The sequence below is a fragment of the Tamandua tetradactyla genome, chromosome 7 (genome assembly GCF_023851605.1).
Source record: "Tamandua tetradactyla isolate mTamTet1 chromosome 7, mTamTet1.pri, whole genome shotgun sequence".
Taxonomy (NCBI): domain Eukaryota; kingdom Metazoa; phylum Chordata; class Mammalia; order Pilosa; family Myrmecophagidae; genus Tamandua; species Tamandua tetradactyla.
The window spans coordinates 17,330,063-17,355,898 of record NC_135333.1 but is presented as its reverse complement, the minus strand read 5'-3'; the positions used below and the strand labels follow the sequence as shown (position 1 = coordinate 17,355,898).

General features: G+C 42.5%; 1 protein-coding gene across 4 annotated transcripts in view; it reads right to left on the bottom strand.

Moving 5' to 3' along the window:
- Positions 1 to 589: 589 nt before the first annotated feature.
- KIF26B (kinesin family member 26B) overlaps positions 590 to 25,836 on the bottom strand; it is a 539,881-nt gene continuing 514,634 nt past the window's right edge. For all 4 annotated transcript variants that reach the window (XM_077168521.1, XM_077168522.1, XM_077168524.1 and 1 more), the window contains 3 exons: positions 18,296 to 18,498; positions 17,568 to 17,718; positions 590 to 5,103 (listed from right to left, as the gene is read on the bottom strand). In XM_077168521.1, the coding sequence (XP_077024636.1) occupies positions 4,955 to 5,103; positions 17,568 to 17,718; positions 18,296 to 18,498 (503 nt within the window). In that variant the 3' untranslated portion in view covers positions 590 to 4,954. The remainder of the gene's footprint in view (positions 5,104 to 17,567; positions 17,719 to 18,295; positions 18,499 to 25,836) is intronic.

The window sequence follows — 25,836 nt, the reverse complement described above, 5'->3', positions numbered from 1 at the left end:
TGTGTCCAATACTATCACATCATCTCAGTTTCTGAGTAGGCCCACCGAAAAGTAGAATGTCTTTTTTAAGGATGGATAAATTAGCTTCTATGAACTGAAGAGTTATTGGTTTGTTTTCTGAGATGAGCTTAACATGCAAGAGATGTATTGGATTGGATTTATGCTTTTATCTGGAAATGAACAGTTACTAACTTAAAATATGGATTTTGTCAGGGAGATAAAGTGACACAACTTATGAGTTTTCACCCACAAATGTTGACGTATTTATTTGCTGGAGGGGGAGAAAGAGATGATTAAAAAGATCAGTAAACAAAACAAAACCCAGTTTATTTCTACCACCTGGTACTCCCCACCCCTCAAAAACTGAACCCAGTTACTGGCAGTGCCAGTGAAATGCAACCTTGGCTTTGTGTGGCACAGAGAAGAGCAGGGATGCCTGGCCTTCTCTTCAGGCCGTAGCTCTCAGGGGTGGCAGAGTAAAGTGTTCCTAGCAAGGGTGGGAACTGGCCTGCCACAGGTGGGGAGACCCAGGGACATTGAGAGTCGGCAGTCGGCAGTTTATTCAGCACAAGTAGTGGTGAGCATGACGTTAAGCTTGTTTATTATTGGCATAGTTTCAGGGTTTAAAATTTATTGCCCTTAAAATTTTGGAAAACTTTCTGTATATGCTTGAAGAGGAGGCTAATATTCCAACAGGGAAGAAAGTAAATCCATGAATTTTTCTGTTTCAATTGTGAAATGAACTCATCTTTAGTCATTTCTTGTAGAAGACTGTAAAATCTTTTCTGGACTAAAGATCATAAGTGCATTTACTACATCGCTATTGAGTGGCCTCGGGTACACATCAATGACGGGCAACAACACAGGCGACTGTGTTTGCGTATAACAGATGGATGGGGCTTTTACCAGCCCTGCCTTTTATCCCAAGAAGTCAAGATCACACAGCTGATTTCAAATAGTAACACCTGTGAGGGCTTATGGCTTAACCAAAATGAATGATGAGCATTAGAATCGAAGCCCCAAAAGTCTGGTTTATAAGGACATAAGATACACACCCAAGTGGCACAGTTGCATTTCTTGTTCAACGCTTGATCAGAAATTGGAGCAGCAACCATGAGGGCTGTGTGTGTGTGTGTGTGTGTGTGTGTGTGTGTGTGTGTGTGTATGTAATACCTTTTGAACCACGACTCTGTATTAGATGTGACCATAAATACTACCACCTTGCAGGAACACAGTGGACCTGAAGTTTAGGGTGAATTTATACGACAAGCTGGGCCAGATTCCTGCCTGTCGAATTCTTCAAGTTGGGTGCAGGGTTTTTCACCGAGATTCTACTGTAGGGAAACCCACACTTCCCCTCCTTGTGGGGCTCCTTGTATGATTCCCACCTGTGTCAATACAGGAACAACCTCTACATTTGCATCTCAAGTTCTCCGTGCTTGGCATAGCAACCGGAGATAAAACAACAGGGGAGTGTTCTGATTTCAAATCGGGAAGAGATTGAAGTGAGAGGCAGCTTTTCCCCAGGGTGTGAGGAGAACTCAAGGACAAGAAGATGAAAAGTTGCAGCTATCAGGTGGGGATTGAAAGCCCAGGATAAAGCAAACTATTGCTCTCTGTCAGCGTGAAACACCATCAGGGAATGCAATATGGATTTATTCCCAGGCAAACAATATTACTATTTCCTTTTTGTGGATCTTAGTTTTCCTCTGCTGCTAATGTGCCTACCTCAAACTAAACTATTTGGGGAGGGGAGAGTGGTTAGATTTCAGACAAGGAATTAGGGCTTAGACAGCTAAATTTCAAATGTCAGTAAGCATTGTTCTTGTCCTTTCATTTTTGAATAATGCAGTAGAGACGGGCCTGTGTCATGCCCTTTGCCTTCCTGGGTTATCTATCCCCAAAACCAAAAGAAGATCTGGGACCATCTTATGCCAGTCATCCTTTGAAGCATTAGCCGATGGCTGCTTTACTTTTTGCCTAAAGATTATCATCTCTATATAGTCAATTTATAGGCAGAGGCAGGAACAAGCATATATAATAGCTTAAAATTCATTATTTCTCCAGCATTTATTAGTGGACGGTAAATTAAGATATTTGCATCTTATTTAGGTCAAAAAGAAGAAAAATCCAGAATGGACACTGTACATGCAATGTTGTCCTAAACCATAACTACAGAACGCTGAGAGGTTGTTCCATGAGCAGCAGTACATGGGAGCTTGGGGAGGCAACCTGACTTGGTAAGGTAACGCTTGGTTGCATTCGAGCCTTTTGGTTTCTTATAAAGTTGTTATAAATGTCTAAAAGTAAGTTTAGGCAATAGGCAAACTGAAGACCACTCCCCTAGGAGAGGTCCCTGTGATTTAGATTTTAAATCAGTCAATTTCTTTACTTAGTCTCACTCTGGGAAAGACCCCTAAGGCTCAGAGGTTGGCCTGATAAAGGTACGGTACAGCACGAGGGCTAGAGAGATGAGTGGCAAGAGCAAAATGAAACAAACTATTGATCAAGTGGATTTGTTTCCAGCAAGAACTGGAATACTCACCTTAGAAAATATCAGGAAAACCCCACAAATTAAAGGCTTTACTTGAAACAGTATCTTTCATACCAGCAACCAAAAGGGATGCCAGTTAGCAAAAACTCAGATGATTGGCATTCCTTGGGGTCCAGAAGCTTTCAAGATGTTACAGTTGGGCAAGTCCATTCACAGAAGCACTGCAAGATGAAACTGAGAGGGTTCCCAGAGCTAGGTGAATGTCCTGCAGACGGGGACAGAGTTTAGGGGCCGGAGGATGCTCTGCTTACCAAGGTGACACACAGGTTAAATTTGGGGGATATGACAGATGATCCCTTCTGAGTAACCCTGCGCTATAATTGGCCCCTTCACCCAGCAGATTTGGGATATTTTCTGTGTGCACTTTGGCACGTGAACAGACTCTTATAGAATGTGCCAATCGGGACTTGTGCTCACGGAGCTAGCTTACGTTCTACAGGGCTAACTTCCAACACAACTGAGCTCACAGAGCAGTCTTGGTCCTGCTGTGACTACTAAGAGGTCAGGTCCACGGGATGCTCGTGGGACTCCAGTACCTATTTACTGAGTTTGCTGAGCCCTGCTGGGTGTTTAGCCTGATGCGCTATGATACAGATACTCAGAGGTACACTGAAAATGGAATTCAAATTCTCCTTCCTTGGGGAGCAGCTGGGGCTGAGCAGTTGGTTGGCAGAGACTGCCTAGCCTGGAACTTGGCTCATGAAAAATATATTGCATCGGAGGGCAAAAATGGAACAGTACTTATGTACAAAAGCAGAGCACCTTTGCCAGATGGAAGTCTGACACCAGCTCTTGGAGGGAGCCCTGGCACCGACCTGGAAGACAGGAAGACTCCGGGATTCTGATGCGATAGGTCCCCAGCTGTCATTGGCAAGTCCCTTGCCCACTCTGTGCCTTGGTCTTTACCCACTAGCACGGGGATGATAATCTCTCTGGGAATCGTTGAAGGAATGAACATCTTAATTTGAGAATGTTGCCCTAAATTCTTGGGAGCGAAGACCTGCATGTCCACATTCATTCGTTAAACTCTGCTCCAAGTCACTCTGCCTACTTAGGGTGTCATGTGTGGAGAAGAAACCTCTCTCTGCCTTCAGATGCCAAGATGGAAAGGATAAACTTTACTCCTACTTGGTATGGAGGCTTTAGGGTATGGGAAAACTGAACTTCTTGCTTTTTAAGCAGTATTCTGCACAACAGAAAAGTATATTCCTATTTGTAACCCCAAGATCCTTTCTTGTCCTAATCCAACACGGATGGAGTATCTGAGCACATATAAGTCTGAGAAGGTCTCTAAACTGGGGAAGATTCTATGATTTACTGAATTCACAAAACTTTCTGAAAACAAAAAATATGGCTCTGTTGAATTCATTCAGTCCAGAGTCTTTGGGATAAAAGTAATAGGGAAACTTTTGGGAAGGCCATCGAAATCCTGGAGTTGTGGGTCAAGGAACCAGTATGTGTATCAGGGCTTGGAGAGGGAACAGTGTATGGCACAGACATCACCCACCTAGAAGGAAAATGGAGAGCCCTGATCACAACGGGTTCCTTCTTCCTTATGCAAGCCCCCATCTCCTCTTTCCTCTCTAAAGCTCGAGGGCACCTGTTCCATGGCTGGCTTTTTGAGTCTGCCTGCTGAACTTGCTCTGAGAGGCTTTTTCCAGCATTGCCTGCTATGCAAAATCTTCTTTGGAAACACTGGCTTGTGCTGATGTCTTGATGTCCTGTTTGAGTGGCCTTACCAGAATAACCATAAAAGACAGTTAACATTTATTCATATGCAGTACTGATTAGGAAATATCTCTACAAATACAAGTTACTTAGAAATAGCAAGTCAGAAATAGGATAAAACACCAAGTGAAAACGAGCTGTAAATACATTTCAAAAATGTGATTTCTTGTTGTTGTTTAATCTTGACTAGCACCATCTGTACACAAGAAAGTATGAACATAAATGTTTGGATAATAAAGATTTGAAAGGCACTTAATCAGTTATTCTGGGTAATTTCTCATTGTTTTGTTTCAGCTTCCCACAACAATCCTACATCCACCCTCTCCCTTTCTCACAAAAGTAAGAAAAGAGTGAGGTCTCTTCTGCTAGCAGTTCTTATGTACAAGTAAGTTCTTTAAAGTTCCTCAAAGTGCTTTTTCAGTCTCATGGGGCTTCGACATCCTTTGGGCTTCCCATCACTTTCTCCTTCCATGTGTGTTTGGTGTTTGCACCTTTCCTACAGAAAACAAAAGAAAAAAACGCCTTTCGCTCAACGCTCAGTCCAGACTTGCCACCAACCTTCATCCTCATCCTATCGTCTTTGTCGCCAACACAGAGGGCCTGGGGGAGTGGGACCGTCTCTGTGAAGTCCTGGGCAGTGAGGGGCACTGGCTAGGACAGGGGCTCGAATTTCTATCGGCGCCTGGAGGTGATGTCAAAGCAGGTGATCATCATGAGGTGAGCCTTGCAGAAGTTGACGCGGCTCTCCAGGCGCTCGGTCACGCACTCAAGGGCTTCCAGGTACTCCAGGGAATCCAGCTCCAAAACCTGTTCCAAGTCAACTGCAAAAAAGAATAAGGCCGATGGAGACTCAGAACAAGAAGGGAAAGAATCATCACCTGAACGCTTCGTCCAGATGGCAGGGCTCACACCTCCATTTGCCCCTTTTTATTGTAGGTCTCATTTTTGCCTGCCTTAAGCAGCACTGATGCTTCCTCCTGCCTGATAGACCTCACACAAGTTGAGAATAGAACACTGCTTGCTAGTTAATTATATGGCCCTAATTCTAATTTGAGATCCTTTATATTTTAACACTGGCAGCATGAGATGCTCTAGGGTTCCATTCCCTGTAGAATCTATGAACAAACAAACTGGGCAAAACAGTTAGTGTTGCAGTAATTAGGTGAGTACTGAATTAAGAAAAAGGCAACTTAAAAATGGTAGAAAAAGCTTGTAATGCCTTTGCAGACTTCTCCATTATAACCTCCCTGGCCTTATGTGGAGCCAAGCCAGTGCTTTCATTGTGGGTCCCTGGCCTTGCTCTGAAGGGAGCAGAACAACCTTATATGTTGGTGCCAGTCTGTCTGGTAGCAGCCTGGAAGACTAAACCAGGAAACTCATCTCTAGCTGTCTGCTTCAGAGCTTATCCTGCAGACAGAAGCAGCTAGCTGACAGCTAAATCAATGGAACAATCAAGCAAATAGAAATAGCCTGGGACAAAAGATCACCATCACAGTACCCAGAAAGGTGGTCAAGTCTGTTTTATAGGGAGAAGAGGAGTCATTCAGGTTCTTGAAAACAGGGGGAACTCTGAAGGAGAGCAGCAGTCAAAACAGAGCTAATCTGCAGACTGTGAAAGGTATTTATCACATTGGTATATATGTTTTTGTTAGCTCTTGGCATTCAAGGAACAGACAACTCAGAGACCAAATTCCAGGGTTAATAGGTTAAAATAGTAAAAAGTACATTATGCAACAAAAGATTACAAGAGAAAGAGACAGGAGATGATGGCCATTCAAAAGCCCAGAAACCATCAGTGAAGAAAACCAGGCTTTGGATATACCAGACAAAGACTTCTTTAAAAATGATCTTATAGGCTTAAAGAGCTAAAAGAAAACATGTAGGAAAACACTACATGAACAAAATGAAAATCTCAGAGAAAGACGTTCTAAAAAGGAACACATAAATACTGGAGCTGAAGACCACAATAACTGAAGTAAAAAATTCCCCAGAGACATTCAACATCAGATTGCAGTTGGAAGAAAAAAATCAATAATTCTAAAGCTAATAAAATTGAAATGATTCTGCCGAGAAATAAAAAAAGAATGAAGAAAAGTGAACAGAACCTAAGAGACCTGTGGACACCATCAGGAATACCTACATATAAGAGTTCCAGAAAGAGAGAAAAGGGAACAAGGAATATTCCAAGAAATAATAATGGGAGAAAGCTTCCAAAATTTAAAAACATGAATGTACCCATTGAAGAAGTTCCATGAACCTGAGAAACATTCTCGGATACATAAACTGTTGAATGCCAAAGAGAGAATCCTGAAAGCTGCAAGAGAGAAACAACATCATATACAAGGGGGTCCCAATACGATCAAGTGCCAGTTTCTCATCAGAAACTATGGAGGCAAGAAGGCTGTGGGGTCAAATATTTATAAGTGTGGAAAGAAAACAGTTGCTAAGCAAGAATTATATGGTGAAACTGTCTTTCAAAAATAAGGGAGGAAAAAAATAATTTAAAAAAAATGAGGGAACGATTAAGACATTCTCAGATAAATAAAAGCTGAGGGAGATCATCAGTAGATCAGTAGACCTCCCCTATAAGAAATACTAAAACCAAGTTCTTCAGATTGAAAGGAAGGGACACTAGACAATCCACGGAAGCAGAATAAAGATCTCTGATAATCACATGAGTAATTATAAATGTTGGTACTATGATGTTGTATAATTTACTTTTTTTCTTCTTATAGGATCTAAAATGCAGACATAAAAAAATAATGAAAAATATATGGTATTGGACATGCTGTATAAAAACTTAAAGAACAACAAAAGGTGGGTGGAGGGTACCAGAACATATATGGTAACAGTAACAAAACTGACAAACCCTTAGCTAGACTGATAAAGAAAAAAAAGGCACAAATAACTAAAATAAACAATGAAAGGGGGGAAATTATTACTCAAACCCCACAGAAACATAAAGGATTATTTTTCAAAAAAAAAAAAGGGTAAGCAAAGCCTCCATGGGACTCTCAATTACAATGCCATCCTCCAGTTTGTAAAAAAACAGGGAAATAGTCAGAAATTCCCCATGCCCAGATATTTACAACTCTCTATCAAGACAAGGGCCTTAAAAAAACTTGTCATTTGTATCATGCCTATGTCTCCATTTACATTAGAGGAGAAAGTACTTATTTACTAACAGGCATGAGAAAATGTGCCACCAAGCCAGTTATTTGTAATGAACTAAGGGAAATCACTCAGAAAGAGGAAAACCCGGCTCTGCTCCAGAGGAGGTTGGTAGAAGCCCAAAGAAGTAGATGAATGTAAGTCCGAATTCCTGAGAAGGTCAGGTTTGGCTGGGCGCCCATTTCACCAGGTATTCTACTCCTGACATTCAGAGAAAGCTGCATAAGTTCTCCGAGGACCTCACGGTTATTTGGTATAATAACCAGATTCACTTATCAGTTACACTACTTTATTCCTGCTAATGACTTATTAAGAACTGCCTTTTCTGTCTTCAACAATCGCGACAAGGCCAACGAGGAGACGACAAAGAGAGCTAAGCAAAGACCAGAGAACAGGCTCAGCTTGGTGCAGCCACTATTAACAGTGCCCTGCCTGCTGGAGGTCACCCCGATCCTGGCTCCAAGCCTCCAGGGCTTCCACAGTGCGTCAGGGGGCCCCTGGCAGAGAGGGTGCCAGAAACCTTGAAACAACCCTCGACCTCAGGACCCACGAGGACTTTTCCCAAGTGCCACCAATACGGGTTCTGGGCCCAGGAAGCTGCGCTGTCTCCTGTGGGGGGTGTGAGTGGGAAGGACAGTCCTGGAGCCCTGCTGGCAGCAGGTGAAGAAGACTGAAGTGCCTGAGGCTGCACGTGGCGCAGCTGACTTCACACCTGACCAACCGAAAGGAGCCCCAGGTGTCATGCGACAGAGCAGGTGAGATTGTTAATTTCTTAACACTGGAGCCACTTTTCCTAAACTGTCACTCTGAGCTACCTCCACTTGGACTTGCCTCGTTATAGAAGTTGACAGTAAACTCAAAACTCAAGCTTAAAGACATTCTAGTATCCCATCAATTTCTCATTATCCCTCGATGTTCCACCTCTTTCAAGGGAGAGAGCTTCACTCCTTGGGGGCTGCCCTAAATAGTAAACTGCCTAGTGTTTACCCCTTGTTTGCCTGAGGCCCCTACTAAATTAAAGCCTCTTGGCATCCCAAAGGAAATCCTTAGGCAAATAAACCCATCTATAGAAAATAAAGGCATCCTGAGGCTAGTCCAGGAATAACCCCTAACTACATTCAAGTTTTCAGTCCTAAATCTTAAAAACTCATCTTTGTATCCTTCCTTCATCCTATTTGCTTTCAAATGGCAAAGACTAAATAAAATTCCCACTTTACTCACTTAAACAGTTTGCCCAAAAATTTTCAAAGCAATCCCTATATCTTTAAAAATACTTGAGCAGCAGAACATATTATTGGCCTCCAACTGCCTCAAAGGACAGTCTTGCAATATGTTAACTTTTGTAAATTAACATACTCCTAATATACATGAATTTTGTTTGTTGTAATCATTGCTAACTGAACTTATATGGTTATGAAAAGTCACAAAAAAGGTGTAAGAAAGTAAATTTTATAGTCATTACTGATAACAAGCCCTAAGTGAATACAGAATATTACAGGTGGTTTAAACCTTAGATGGATGTGGAAAGTTGTAGAAAGTTTTTTTTTTTACATGGCCAGGCACTGGGAACTGAACCCGGGTATCCGACATGGCAGGCAAGAACTCTGCCTGCTGAGCCACCATGGCCCACACCCTGTAGAAAGTTTTTAAAACATAGGTTTTGTTTATAGTCACTGGTAACTACAAAAAGTTTATAAAAATGAATTCTGTCATAGTCGGTGTTGCTCTGTTAAATGGCTCTTAATGAAAAGTCATAGTTTTTCTTAGCCATACTCTGCCTAAATGATAAAAATTTTACATCAGAATAATATCCTTATTAATGTTTATGTTGACCTTATCATCCTTTATTTCAAAAACAAGTCTTCTCACCCTTAAAGGCATATATAAAGGATTTGTTCTCTTGCTTGTAAAAGTGAAATGCTAAAATACTTTTAACATATTTTACATTAAAAATTCTTCAACAAATATTACAATAATTAAAATGAATTTTCTATCCTTCTGTTAGCGAAATTAGCATGGGTGCAACGTTATTCATATATTTATAAATCGTTTCTATCTTAACACTGACCTATATGATAACCAAATTTACTTATCTAGTCACACCACTTTACTCTAAAGCATCTCTAAATGTACAGATGGTCAGCTATAAGTCAAAACCTCATCTTCAACAAATAAAACTTTCAAGGAAAAACAAGGCAAGTAGACAAATGATGTTCTGCCTATTAACATAAGCCAAGTAAATGTGTAAAATAGAAAACAACTTCTACCATAGTTTGTAGTTAATAACCCTAATAAAAACAACTGTCAAATGTTTTCACTTCTAAAAGTAAACTCACTTAAAAATACTTAGAAAATATTAAAAATTAAAGCGTAAGCTCTTAAAGCTCTTAAAAATCACTTTTACTCCTCAACTTTAACTGTTGTTATTTCTAAATTCTGAATTTTTTTTTTACTTTTGGGTAATCTAGTAATTCCCTAGGACTTTAAGTATCTGTATAACATCCAAAACTCAAAATTAAAGTTCTCCAGCTCTGAAAGTCAGCATTACTCCATACAGCAACATGTAAATGATGCTTATATATATTCTAAAACTATAAACTTCCCTACCTGGGGAACTCCTTCTATTCTCTTAAGCAATCAGAGGTCCTAATTTAATAAGCCAAAGCTCCACCCCCAGGAACTTTAGCTCAGAAGACAAGACTAATTATCCTCACTTGAGCTCTTCTTCCTAGTCGTCCATGCTTGCACAGCAGTGGAGGGGAAAAAGGGAAAAAAACGAAGCTTTCTCTCAAATACATTTCTCAAGAAATAATCTCTTAAGTGCTGTGCCTTTACCAACAAAGATAGTAATTCATTGCCCTGGCCATCAAAGAAATATACTAAATAATACTAACATCTCTCAAAGTAAGAACTGGGCCAACACAGCAGCCAAAGCTGCACCCAAATCAATTAAGTCCCTTCTAAACCTCATTCCTACATCCCTTAACTTGCCACAAGCACCCCCCACCCCTCTTATTCCCCAGTCAAGCAGAAACAAGCCTCCCAGATAGAATTCACTCTTAAACCTAAAATACGGTAATTTCCTTCCCTCCTCCCCAGCCTCGCGTGGCTAATGCATCTCTTAGGCCCGCTCACTTCTATCCTCCCCTTGGTATTAATCAGTCCTTGCATTTTTAAGCTTCTCATCAAGTTTATTTCTTCCAGACTAGAAGCCTTTCACACCAAACCCATGCTGATGGGAAAATGTTCACCTACACCACTAGCCCCTCCAGATTCCTTTCCTCAACTTAAATAAGATAGCCAGAAAGTTCTCTGCCCTATCAGGCAGGGTCTATACACCCCACCCCCCAAAACCCAGAAGCAGCTACAGAAAATTTATCTCTGTCCCTCAGCACTCCTTAAAATTAAGGGGTGAGACTCTCTAAGGGGAAATTTGAGACCGGCTAGATCAAGAAGAGAGGGGGAAAGAGAAAAAAAAAAAGTGAAAGAGCCCTTGAACAAGGATGGTTAATCAAGGTCAGCAGGGCCAGTGTCAGGCACAGACACCCTGCCTGGGGCTACCCACTCCCAGCTTCAGCCTACCCATCTGATACACAAGGGTGGTTCAGTGTAAGAAAATCAATTAATTAATATACCACATTTACAGAATGAAGGAAAAAAACATGATCATCTCAGTTGAGTGACAGAATGCATTTGACAAAACCCAGCACCACTTCCTCATAAAAACACTCAGAAACACTAGGAACAGAAAGAAACTTCCTCAACCTGATAAAGCACACATATGAAAAACCTACTGCTAGCATCATACTCAATGGGGAAAGACTGAAAACTTTCCCTCTAAGATCAGGAATAAGCCCAGGTTGCCCACTGTCACCACTGATATTCAACGTTGTTCTGGAAGTTCTAGGAACAATTAGGCAAGAAAAAGGTATAAAAGACATACAAATTGGAAAGGAAGAAGTCAAACTCTTTCTGTTTGTAGATGACATGATCCAATATATAAAAAACCTAGAAAACCCACAACAAAGTTCCTAGAGCTAATAAATGAATTCAGCAAAAATGGCAGGGTACAAGATTGTGCTGGTTTGAAAGGATGTATGTCCCCTAGAAAAGCCATGCTTTAATCAAAATCCCATTTCGTAAAGGCAGAATAATCCCTATTCAATACTGTATGTTTGAATCTGTAATCAGATCATATACCTGGAGATGTAACCCAATCAAGAGTGGTTGTTAAACTGGATCAGGTGACGACATGTCTCCACCCATTTGGGTGGATCTTGATTAGTTTCTGGAGTCCTATAAAAGAGGAAACATTTTGGAGAAAGAGAGTGATTCAGAGAGAGCGGAGCAGAATGACATAGCCATGAGAAGCAGAGTCCACCAGCCAGAGATGAAGAAGGAAAACGCCTCCCAGGGAGCTTCATGAAACAGGAAGCCAGGAGAAGAAGCTACCAGATGACACCATGTTTGCCATATGCCCTTCCAGATAAGAGAGGAACCCTAACCGTGTTCACCATGTGCCTTTCTAGATGAGAGAGAAACTCTGACTGTGTTCACCCTGTGTCTTTCCAGATGAGAGAGGAACCCTGAACTTCATCGGCCTTCTTGAACCAAGGTATTTTTCCCCGGATGCCTTTGATTGGGCATTTCTATAGATTTGTTTTAACTGGGACATTTTTCACAGCCTAAAAACTGTCAAATTGCAAGTTATTAAATTCCTCTTTTAAAAGCCATTCCATTTCTGGTATATTGCATTACAGCAGTGAGCAAATTAGAACAAAGACCAACACTTAAAAATCAATATTGTTTTTAAACAGCAGCAATGAACAACTGGAAGAGAACAAAATTCCATTTACAACAACTAAAAGAATCAAGTACCTAGGAATAAATCTAAAGAATATGAAGGCCTTATACATGGAAAACAACAAAATATTACAGAAAGAAATTAAAGAAGACCTAAATAAATGGAAAGAAAGTTGGTGCTCATGGTTTGGAAGACTCAACATTGTTAAAATGTCAGTTCTACCCCAAACAGTGTACATATTCAACACAATCCCAACTGAAATTTCAACAGCTTTCTTAGCAGAAATGGAAAAGCCCTTCATCAAATTCATGTGGAAAAGTAAGGGAACCCAGATAGCCAAAACAAGGTGGAGGAATCATGCTTCAGATTTTAAAACTTATTACAAAGCTACAGTGATCCACCGACAGAAGGAAAGGCATATAGACTCTCGGAACTGAGAGTTCAAAAATAACCCTCATATCTATGACCTATTTTCTGACAAAGCCTGCCAAGTCCACTCAATGGGGGAAAGAAAAGAATGATTGTGGACCCCTACATCTCACAAAACGTACAAAAATCAACTCAAAATAGATCAAAGACCTAAATATAAGGGGAACTGATACTATAACATTCCTAGAAGAAAACATAGGGAAACTTCTTTAGGACCTTGATTTTGGCATGGTTTCTTAGATTTTATACCAAAAAGAAAAAAGTGGGGGGGGAAAAGAACAGATAAATTGGACACTGTCAAAATTTAAAACTTTTGTGTGAAACATTATCACGAAAGTGAAAAGACAAACTGCAGAATGGGAGAAAATATTTGGAAACCATATATCTGATATGAGTTAAATCTCCAGAATATATAAAGAACTCCTATAACCCAACAACAAAAAGATAAGCAACCCAATTTAAAAATGGGCAAAGAACTTGCGTAGACATTTCTCCAAAGAAGATATATATCTATATATCTATGTATCTATATCTATATACACAAATGACCAATACGTACTTTTAAAGATGCTCAATATCATTAGCTACCAGTGGAATGTAAATTAAAAGCACAATAAGATACCATCTCACACTCACTAGACTGATGACTACTTAAAAACCTGAAAACAACAATTGTTAGGATGTGGAAAAATAAAGCTCACTCATTGCTGGTGGGAATGCAAAATGCTGCAGCTGCTATGGAAGACAGTGTGGCAGTTCCTCAGAGAGTTAAATATAGAAATATCATATGATCTGGTAGTCCCACTAATAGTTAATACAATCAAAAGAACTGAAAACAGGAATGTGAGCAAATACTTATACTCTGATGTTCACAGCAGCATTTTTCACAACTGCCAAAAAGTGGAAACTACTTAGGTGTCTGTCTACCAGTGGAAGAATGGATGCACAAACTACGCACACATACGATGGAATATCCTTCAGCCAGAAAAAGGAATTAAGTTCTGATAATGCTACAATGTGGATGAACCTAGAAGACTGACCACATGGAGTGAAATCAGCCAGATACCAAAGGATATATATTATGATTCTATGTATACGAAATATCTAGAGTATGAAATTCAGAGTCAGAAATTAGAATACAGGAGTGAGGGTGGGGAATTGGGAGTCAAAGCTGAATTGGTTCAGAAGTTCAGTTTGGGGTGAAGGAAGAGCTTGTTAATGGGTGCCAGTGATAAGGCACATCGTGAATGTAATTTACACCACATGGAGTCTACTTCGAAGTGGTAAAAAAAGGGAAACTTTCGAATGTATATATGGTTACCAAAATAAGAATTTTAAATATCCACAGGACTGTACAACCCAAAGAGTGAATCTTAATATAAATATGGATTACAGTTATAATTATGATATTGTATCATTAGTTATAGCAAAGGTACCACACCAATGCAAAATGTTGCTAGAGAAATTTGCATGGGGTGGGGAGTACATGGAACTCTAAACTTTCTGCCTGATTTTTCTATAAACATAAAACTGATCTTACAAAAAAATTTAATTTGTATTGAGAATACAACGAGGAATAATGTGACATTCTATCTCCATCCACCTTCACCCATTTCCTTCATAACATTTGAAAAAGACTCTAAAAACACCAACATTATTCTTTATGAAGTGTAAAATAAATAAGCCTTAAAGCTGCGGTGAGGGGAATTCCTTTAGGTCTCACTCGAGCAACACTTGTACCTCTGCCTACTTAAAGGAAATACATTCCTCTCTGGTCATTCCTTCATAAGCCTTATGCATTTGCCTCTCCAAGCAGGCTGAGAAGCAGGGTCCTTTCTTTTAGCACTTTGTGCAAGTTACACAGGCTCCCTGGCCGTCTGGGAAGTGTGGTGACATTAGAGCAGATCTATACTAAGGCTTATAATTCATTCAACTCAGAAAACAAGCTGAGACCTCGGATGCCACCATGCTCCCTAATGCTCAGGTTTATACAGTGTGAAGAGTTGGTTTCAACCCATCCTGGCTCCAAATGCCTTACTGAGCCCAGAGGTGTCAGGGCAGGGAGAGGGGGCTGCAGGGGGATGGTACGGGCAGGGCAGGTATGACCAAAGCCAGGGGTACTGCAGGGAGCTCTGGACTCCAAGGCAGGAGGCACGTGTCGACACCCAGCTGGGTCTGGTTTCTGTAGCAGTAAATTGGGACTAACAGTTCCTACCCTGCCTGCCTTACTGTACGGATTGAATTGTGTCCCTTTCAAAACCATGTGCTCAGATCCTAACCTCTGGTCCCGACAATGGGAATTCTGTCTGGAAATGGGATCTTTGGAAATATTATTAATGAAGATGAAGCCAAAAATGGATCAGAGTGGGTCCTAATCGAATATGACTGTGTCCTCATATGGAGAGGAAATTTGGACATATTCAGTAGGAAACAGAGACAGCAGCTATGTGGCAGAGGCAGGGACTGAGTCATGCCACAAAGTGCTGGCAAGCCATTGCCAGAACCTTCCGAGGAAGCAGGGCCCTGCCAACACCTTGAATCCAGACTTCTGGCCCCCAGAACTGTGAGATGATACATTTGTTTTAAGCCACCCAGTTTATGGTTACTTGTACAGCAGCTCTGCAAACTAAGACACCTACCTACTCTAAATTGCTATGAAGAATAAAGTTAAAAGGAGATAATGTATGGGATTTGAAAATTGTAACATGCTAGGAGAAACACAAGAATTGTCAATGAATCTGACTTCTTTTTACAGATGAGTTAACCGAGATCTGAAGAAGAGAGGTGCTGTGCTCACGGTGGCACCGGTTAACAGGGCCTCCAGCTGGGAGGAAACCCAGGTGCTCCTGCACACCGACCTAATAGTCAACAAACAAAACACCATGCCATAACCATATCAGTCTATGTTACTGGGCCACACAGAATTTTTATTATATTATGAAAAATAATAAACATGAATCCCAGTACATCCATTTCTACCCTGAGACCCTGCCTACAACCCGTACCTCCAAGGGAACAGTCAGCCTGCAGCCTTCACTGGGCTTCTCATTCTAATTTTTAATTCAATTTTTAAAAAACAATTTGTGTTCCCCTTTCCCCTAGCTTTCTGTTCTTTCTCTTCCTGAGGCTAAAAAAAAAAAAAAATCACTGATTCCTGACACGTACAAAGACGAGAAGGAAATGACTGTTTCCTAGAAGCTTCTGAACACATATGTACTTGTATGCATAAGTTTGTTCCCATCTTAGGGAAAAAATGGGACTTTGTAAATGAAGACAATTTTCAAGTCTGCCTTGAGCGTACACAGTTCTAAAAAAGTAAAAATTAAATGAAAATAAAAAAGAAGGGGAACTGTCTGAATGGACATCCCCACCCCTGGGATCGTCAAGTGCCTGGAATTCATGCAGAAGGAAAAGGCTATCCACTGGTGGGAGAGAAAAAGTTAGGTTCCATTCACACCAGGGTCATGTCTTGTCTGTCCCATCAGTGGCTTTGATAAAAATACCATGGAGATGGGTGGGCCACAGTGGCTCAGCAGGGAGAAGTCTCGCCTGCCACTGAAGACCCGGGTTTGATTCCCGGTGCCTGCCCATTGGGGGTTAAAAAAAAAAACATAGAGAAGAAGAGTCCTTATCTAACCCTCTGATACAGGCACCAATATTTTTCCCAGTCTACAGTTATGGAAATCAAAGCTTTCATGTAAGATATGGCAACTGGAAGTGGGAAAGCCACTTTCCAAACCTGGTCTTTGTGACTGGGGTCAAAACCACAAATGCTACAACTCAAAACTGCGCATGTGTCCTAAAATGGTAATAGTGCTCTGCCCACACATTAATTCATCTGGTCCTCACAAAACCCCAAGGAGGTTTCCAAGGGATGTTAGTATCTCATTCTTGTGGAAAATAAACTGTATGAAGACATGCTGTTGTCAACAGCAGGACACAGTCCTTCCTTCTACACCCAGTATCATTTTAACCAATATTTTAACAGTCAGCTTCTTTGGAACTGAAATCGAAGCCTTCAGACTTGACCTTCCACGCTCTCCTCACTGGCTGCCAGGGGTCACGTGGACTTTTGGGGAGAGGGAGGCATAGGGAGGCTGAAGCTGGTCGAGGAGAGGGGGGCAGTGCCAGACAGGAAAGGGAGTGGAAGGGGATTTTAACGGTAGTAATGTATTTTATTCCATAGCATTGGTTTCCATATTGCTGTAACACTTGGGACCTGATTCAAGCTTTATTCTGTGGTAAATGGAATGGTCAGGAGCAAATAAATAAGAGGCAAATTGAATCCATCTTTCAAAGAAAGAATTGTTCTGAATTGTTATTAGATGATTACTGCTGTCATCCTGTGCTCTCTATTAGATGGAAATAATACTGTCTATGCCATTTTCCACTCAAAAATGCTTTTCTTGCTTTCTAGGTTTTTTTTTTTTTAAGGATTTTTTAGGACTGTACATCCCACCCAATTGAAAGCTCTATAAATTCTTGTCTATTTTAGGCTAGATATGCAGCATGATTTCATAATACAAAATCATGTGGCCTGGGAGCAGATTTGCAATACAGCCTTTATGTCTGGGTGATCTTCTGTCACATGCGGGGGTGGGGGTGGGGGAAATCTAATTTTCAGGTGCTTTGGACTGAGACACACAAGAAATAATCTTGCAAGAATGATACTCACCACCCCTTTGCTGCCCGTGGCCCCTCCACAACCCAGCCCTGGTGAATGAAACTGCCCATACAGTGAGATAATCTCCATTTGATGGGCATTTTCTGCCCTCGGATTCAGAAACAATTCTATCTAAACCAAACACTTGGTTATATGTTAGATCTGCTTAGCTGGTGAACACTTTAGTCACAATGATGGAAATCAGCCATGGGACTTACATTCACTAAGCCATTTGTTGGGATCCAGCATCAAATACTGCTTAGTCATCTCCAGTTCCTTCATCAGCCACTCATATTTGGCACGGACTTCAGCGATTCTCTGCTGGCGATGCTCCAGAATTTTCAGCTTTGCATTGAAGCACATGACCTCCTAGAACACAGAGGAGGAGATGGGGTGAAGGAGAAAAGGACCTTCAGCTCAAGTCCAGTGGACTCACTGTGTTCTAGAGAACAGGATTTATGGTCAATGAAACAGGAGCCAGTCACAGGGAAGCCTGGAGGAACCTAGGGCACCTCAGTTGAATTCATGCCTTGACAGACCAGCCAGCTCACATTACCTGATCACGGGGTAAGAGTATTGCAGGCTTTCCTTAAGGAGAGCAAATGGTGTCCCAACCTGGACTAATGTGTATCGGCCTTGGGGTATGAAACCTCAAGTCAGAGTCAGAAAAGTCCCTGAGACAACTCACTGTCCCCCTGCCTTTGAGCCTGTAAGACATTTCAGGCAGAGAAACATGGACCTCACCAAAGTCTCTGTGAGAAGCTTATCATCTTCCAGGTTTTACAATTCCTAAGATTCCAATGGCCCTTCTCCTGGATCCAAAGGTCACTGCCCCCTGCCCATACCACATGCCCACCCGGGAAGTCTTTCTGGCTCTAAGCCTTCTTTCTCAGCTCACTGCCCTGGCACCTGCCTGAGGGACCATGTGGGAAGGAGTTGGCCTCACCTTGCTGTTTCCACCTCGTCGCCGCTGCAGACGCTCCACATCATCAATTTCATAGACTTTAATCTCAAAAGGTTCCCCAAGGCCCCTCTGGGTGCTTCGCAAGGGGCCATCCACCCAGCGGACCCCGGCACCGTGGGCGGGCTTCCTCACTGGGGAGGAGGTATCAAGTGACAACGCTGGGATGAGCCTCCGTCTCTGGGAACCTAAACAGAGGATTAAGCCCAATGTTAATCTTTTTGAATTTCAATCTTTTTAATCTTCTTTGATACAAGGGATGGAACCATGGCAAGCACCCAAGAAACACTTCAACCCACTTCAACATGTCAGTCCTGTGAACTGGCACCTAGTCTTTACCTCCAGGAGCTCAGGGAAATCCCTGCCCATATCTTTAGAAACATCTCCGAGTTTTCAGCTGTGAGAAACATACATACTTGACCCCAAACGTGTAGCCTAGAACTGTGAGCCATACTGGCTATATCTTAAGCATTTCCTGAAAGTGTCACGGTGAAAGGAAAGAGATGTTCATGTCAGGGTAAAAAGGGCCTACCATTTGGGATTGTGGTATACAAGTTCCCGAAAATACTGTTTCTCTATTGAGGCAGGATTAGAATTACAGTGGTGACTGGACAAGCAAAGGGCAACTTTCAAGAAGTGGTCAGGCCTCAAAGAGAAAAATATCGCTGAGAAGACTAGCAATAAGCAGCACCTGGGGGCCAAATGACCCCGACTTGAGTAAAGTCATCTACAAAGAAGAGTGAAACCAACCGACTGGCCAGCCTGAGTGAGTCATCTTCCATCAAGCATCACAGATGAGGGAAAAGGGGAGGGTAGTAAAATAGTTAATTAAAAACACAAAAGGAGCAAAAATCTATGAAAGCAGATTGTTCCACAATGTTAGGGCCTCTCGCCTCTTTCCTCGCAAGAGTGTCCACATGTCCTCTCACATGCATTCTTTTTTTTTTTTTAATTTTTTTATTAATCAAAAAAAAGAAAAGAAATTAACACAACATTTAGAAATCATTCCATTCTACACATGCACTCAGTAATTCTTAGTATCATCACATAGATGTATGATCATCATTTCTTAGTACATTTGCATCGATTTAGGAAAAGAACTAGCAAAACAGCAGAAAAAGATATAGAATGTTAATATAGAGAAGAGAATTAAAATAATAATACTAATAATATATATATATATAAAAAGGAAAAAGAAAAAAACAAAAACAAAAGATACAAACACACAAACAAACAAACAAAAAACCATATTTCAGGTGCAGCTTCATTCAGTGTTCCAACCTAGTTACATTACACTTAGGTATTATTGTGCTGTCCATTTTTGAGTTTTTGTATCTAGTCCTGTTGCACAGTCTGTATCCCTTCAGCTCCAATTACCCATTATCTTACCCTGTTTCTAACTCCTGCTGGTCTCTATTACCAATGATATATTCCAAGCTGATTCTCGAATGTCGGTTCACATCAGTGGGACCTTACAGTATTTGTCCTTTAGTTTTGGGCTAGACTCACTCAGCATAATGTTCTCTAGGTCCATCCATGTTATTACATGCTTCATAAGTTTAGTCTGTCTTAAAGCTGCATAATATTCCATCGTAGGTATATGCCACAGTTTGTTTAGCCACTCGTCTGTTGATGAACATTTTGGCTGTTTCCATCTCTTTGCAATTGTAGAAAATGCTGCTATAAACACTGGTGTGCAAATGTCCGTCTGTGTCTTTGCCCTTAAGTCCCTTGAGTAGATACCTAGCAGTGGTATTGCTGGGTCGTAATCCATTCTGCCATTCTATGTCTTTTGATTGGGAAATTCAGTCCATTAACTTTTAGTATTATTACTGTTTGGATAATATTTTCCTCTACCATTTTGGCTTTTGTATTATATATATCATATCTGATTTTCCTTCTTTCTACACTTTACTCCATACCTCTCTCTTCTGTCTTTTCGTATCTGACTCTAGTGCTCCCTTTAGTATTTCTTGCAGAGCTGGTCTCTTGGTCACAAATTCTCTCAGTGACTTTTTGTCTATAAATGTTTTAATTTCTCCTTCATTTTTGAAGGACAATTTTGCTGGATATAGGAGTCTTGGTTGGCAGTTTTTCTCTTTTAGTAATTTAAATATATCATCCCACTGTCTTCTAGCTTCCATGGTTTCTGCTGAGAAATCTACACATAGTCTTATTGGGTTTCCCTTGTATGTGACAGATTGTTTTTCTCTCGCTGCTTTCAAGATCCTCTCTTTCTCTTTGACCTCTGACATTCTAACTAGTAAGTGTCTTGGAGAACACCTATTTGGGTCTATTCTCTTTGGGGTGCGCTGCACTTCTTGGATCTGCAAATTTAGGTCTTTCATAAGAGTTGGGAAATTTTCAGTGATAATTTCTTCCATTAGTTTTTCTCCTCCTTTTCCCTTCTCTTCTCCTTCTGGGACACCCACAACACGTATATTTGTGCGCTTCATATTGTCATTCAGTTCCCTGATCCCCTGCTCAAGTTTTTCCATTCTTTTCCCTATAGTTTCTGTTTCTTTTTGGAATTCAGATGTTCCATCCTCCAGTTCACTAACTGTAGCTTCTGTCTCTTTAGATCTACCATTGTAGGTATCCATTGTTTTTTCCATTTTTTCTTCTTTGTCCTTCACTCCCATAAGTTCTGTGATTTGTTTTTTCAGATTTTCTATTTCTTCTTTTTGTTCAGCCCATGTCTTCTTCATGTCCTCCCTCAATTTATTGATTTCCTTTTTGAAGAGTTTTTCTATTTCTGTTCGTATATTCAGCATTAGTTGTCTCAGCTCCTGTATCTCATTTGAACTATTGGTTTGTTCCTTTGACTGGGCCATATCTTCAATTTTCCGAGCGTCATCCATTATTTTCTGCTGGTGTCTGGGCATTTGATCAGATTTCCCTGGGTGTGGGACCCAGCTGGTTGAAAGGTTTTTCTGTGAAATCTCTGGGCTCTGTTTTTCTTTTCCTGCCCAGTAGGTGGCGCTCGTCTGTCTGCACGGCAGTCGGCCCGGGAAACCGCGCGTGGAGGCGCTGGCCGCCGCCGCTTGGGAGAGTGCCGGTCCTAATTGCCCAGCTGGCCCAAAACGCCAAGCGTGACGGGAGGGCCCCGCTATCCAATGTTCCCAGTCAGACCGGGGAGCCACGTGCGTGGAGGGGACCCCAGTCGCCAGCCGCCCCGGCCGGGAAAACGCGCGCCCCTCGGGTATCTCACCGCAGCAGATTCTCCCTGCCCGTTCAGCTGTTCCAGAATGGGGTACGGTGTCTTTTTGGTCTCTGTTGTGACTCCGGGAGCTGTTTCGTATTGTTTCTGTTTCTTTAGTTGCTTTTCTGGAGGAGGAACTAAGACCCGCGCGTCTTACTAAGCCGCCATCTTCTCCGGAAGTCCTCTCACATGCATTCTTAATAAACTTTCCATCTGCTTACTCTATGCTGTACTGTGCCCTTGAATTCTTTCTGGCAGCATAGCCAAGGACATAGGCAGCCAAATCTGGCAACATTTTTTGGTGAGCCAGCCAGGAGACACTACGCCCCAGCTGCCTGGACTGGTAAGCTATGGCTATTGCCCAGGAGACTTGGCCGCATGCTTTTGCTTTTTCTTCTTGTTTGGCTCATTGCTACCCTCTCCTATATCCTCATGCAACTCTGTGTTTCTGTGAATCTGGGGACTCTTATCTGCCTTCCCCAGGACATAAACTTGGTCTACCCTGCATCTCTGGCTCCTTCCTCAGAGGTGGCAGGAACCCTTTCCACACTGCGCAGATTCAAGGAGACTCAGAGCAATGGGTGACACTGCCCTTGAAACCAGCCTGGGGGCTTTGCCCTGTGTCAAGCAGCAGTCCAATGGAAGCTAAATCAAGCCCCCATTTCCCTCTCTCTCTCTCTCTCTGCCCCCTTGGTTCTCCAAGTCCTCCCCACACTCTCTTCCTGCCTGCTGGAGACCCAGACCCTTCCTCCCACTAAATCTGTTCTTCTTTCCACCTCTTCAACAGAGGTCCTCTCCCCTGCCTCCATAAAAGTCTCCTTCTTTCCCCTCTGTCTGACCTTCAGTGCTTTCTGAAACATTCCATCTTTTGTAATACAGGATTCTGGGTTAAGGATTCTTGTGCCAAAGAGTTCTAGTTAACATTCTAGGGAATCACCTTTGATTTCTGCCCATGGGAATTAGGTACTTTCCAATGGGAGTATCTCCCCTCCAGACCTTGATCCTTTGGTCTCTATTGAGACCCATTGTGACCGAGTATAACACTTCCCCTCTTCCAGTGCATGCTCACTTTTTAGCCTGCAGGAAATAGGAAACTTAGAGGACGAACATGTTCCTGGGAGCATTGTTGTAGACTTCTCTCAAGTGGGTGAGCACCCCCACCCCGGGAGCATAGGTCTCGATATCTCCTGGGGAGGAGCATCCTGGAGTGCCCAGTGACATTACTCCCCATGTTCCCAAGAGATTGGGGCAGCAGAGAGGGAAATACCTAGCTCTGATGTGCATTGGGATGTCACATGGTCACACTGGCACTAGTGAGGCTCACCTATTTCCTTTTCCAGAGAAAATATGAAATGCCAACAGTCAATATAAGCTAAGAGATGGGAAAGCATAGCCTTCCTATGGGGCTCATTAATTACAATACCATCTTCCAGTCTGTAAAAGACAGGGAAAGTAGTCAGAAATTCCCTATGCCCAGATGTTTATGGCTCTCTATTAACCCAAGGACCTATGAAGAGCTTGTCATACATGTTATGCCCATGTCTCAATTTCCATTAGAAGAAAAATCTTGATGGTTCTCTTGTAAACCAATAGGGACCATATAGATATCCTTTAGCTAGAAAGAATGAGAAAATGTACTTCCAAGTCAGTTCATTGTAATAAGCTAAGGGACATCACTTAGGAGAAAGAGGAAAACCTGGCCTTATCCCAGGGGAGGTTAGAAGCCCTAAAAATATATACTAATGTAAGCCGAGTTTCCCGGGAGTGTCAGATTTGGTTGGGCACTCATTTCAGCAGACAGTCTGCCCTCGACATTTGGAGAAAGCTACAAAAGCACTCCACGGAACCACAAACTCCCACTAATGACCTGCTAGACTGTCTTTCATGACCAGGCCAAGGCCAAGGCCAAGGCGGAGGACGAGGCAAAAAGAGGTAAGCAGAGAAGGCCAGGGGATAGGCTTGGCTTATCACAGATGCTATCAGCAGTGCCCTCTCTCCCCCAGGTCACCTGAATCACGGTTCCAGACCTCAAGGGCCTTGCGTCAGCTGTGGGTCAGAGGGCCACTGGCAGACAGAGTGCCAGAAACCCCGAGACAACCCTCGACCCCGGGACCCACAGGGGCCTTCCTCCAAATGCCACCAACATGGACACTGGGCGCATGGACTGCACTGTCTTCTGAAGGGGGTGGGCAGGACAGCGCCTCAAGCCCTGCTCGCGGTGAGGAAGGAGACTGAAGGTGCCGAGGCCACATACGGCTCTGCGGACTTGACACCTGACCATCCATCAACCCAGGGGAGCTTCGGGTGATGCTGGACAGTAAGTTCATTAAGTTCACAAGCCGCCTACTCTGTCCTGAGCTACTGCTCTGGACCTGCCTCCCCCAGGGCTTGCCTAGCTATGAAGTTAACAGTAAAAGCCAAAACTTAAACTTGCACTCTCTCTCTCCTTGGTAAGTGTGCGGACATTCTAGTATCCTATCAGTTTGTGTTACAATTAAAGAACAAAGAACTGGGCACATATTTGGTTCTTGCTGAACATGAATACCTTTTGATTTCCTATCTTCAAGAAGCTCATAATCTTTTGGGGGAGATGCAAATAAAAGCTCAGAAGTAACTTGGGATTTATGCAGAACGATAACAGGTTTATTTACAATCTTAGAGGTAAGGTGTCTAAAGAGGATTGTAATAAGCAGTCGCCTTAAGGGTCCGCAGTGCCAGGAGAGGCTCCCCGCACAGGGCAACGAGCAGTGTCCCTCTCGAGACCCTGGCTTGACTACAGGGCCAAATGTGCATTTGGAAACGACAAAGTTCCACTTGTTCTGGCACCTCTCCAAGGGGGCTGTGGGAGTCTCTCCAGTCTCTGGGCCCATGGGAGAGGAGGCAGGCTGTTAAAAGGCAGGTTTCCACAGTGCCCCCAGAAGTGCGAGGCTCGCCCAAGGCTTCTTCCTGAGATACCCCCACCTCAGGGAGATGGGCATTTGGGAGGTATTTCTTTCTCTGGGGAAGAAGGATGCTTGGAAAACATGACTAATTCTAATAGGTTTGTTCTGAAATTGAATGGGATCTAATTTCACTCTGAACTGATATACGGTCCCCTCCTTAGTTTGACTAAAGAAGGTGGGGTTTTCCTGAAGCCGCTGCCAGCTGCACTTAGTGTTCTGCTCTCTCTGATTCTGCTTTTAAGTAGAATGAATAAAGAACCCCATCCAAAGTAGGATTTGAGTGAGAATGACGGGGAGCAAGAGAGAGCCTGCATCTCTGAGGACATAACAGCTTGTTTCATTAATGGGCTTTATGTGGTCAGAAGCACTAATCCTGGAGCCAACATTAATAATGGCGGCTGCGTGACGCTGGGGGATAGTGGTTAGAGAATTACAGGCAAGAATTCTGGAGCAGTTAATGCCCTTTCTTCTATAGTCTTCCTTCCATCCTCTTTCCCCACTCCTCCCCCTAATTTCAAGAGGGTCTAACTGCCGAGTACTGAGGCAGCGTGGCCTGCCTGGCCTGTTGGCCCTTTCAGAGACAGAGAAGGTGCACTTCTCCCCAACTTCCAGAGGTCCACAGACTGCTAAGGAAAGCTTAAATGAAAATATTACAACCTCAAAGAGAGAAAAGAACCATAATTCTTAGGTGTAGAGTAAAGGGACTGAGCTACAAGTCTTCCTTCTCACAAACTCTTTGAAGCAGTTAGGATTGTGCAAACCCTCCACCTGCAGTTACACACCCAGGGATGGTGAGAGCAGCGCACGGCCAGGAGGGGCACGCGTGGTCTTCAGGAGGAAGTCTCAGTGAAGAGTTAATTTTCTCTTTTACAAAGACTACTCAGTCCTCTAAGCTCCCTCGGTTCCATATCAGACTTCACTTTTTAAATCTTTATGCACACATCCCCGTATTTATTTTTCACAACTGCAGGCACTGATTTATGAAACTAAGAAACATCAACCACTGGAGCAAAGTGAGTGTCTGTCTCCTTAGTGTCCAAGACATTCACAGTGGAAATGAACAGACAGTAGGTATTTTACAACTCTGACCAAAGCTAGTGGACTTGAGGCAACCCCTTGCGCCCTTGTATGCCTCTGCTGCAGTTTCTGTAAAGTGGGATCACCTGAAAGACATTTAGGGAAGGAGAGAAGTAATGAGCAATAGCAACTGGTAATGTCCCATTCCTCTGGTTGGCCAAGGAGGAGTGTGAAGCCTTGGGAAAAATGGATTGTTTCAAAGATGAGGACTGTGGCCCCAGAGACCCAGGCAGCTTCATTCTTCTAGTCTGCAAATATTCTTGAAGTAATTCCTGTGACAGCCTTTTCTCTATCTGTATTTGGAC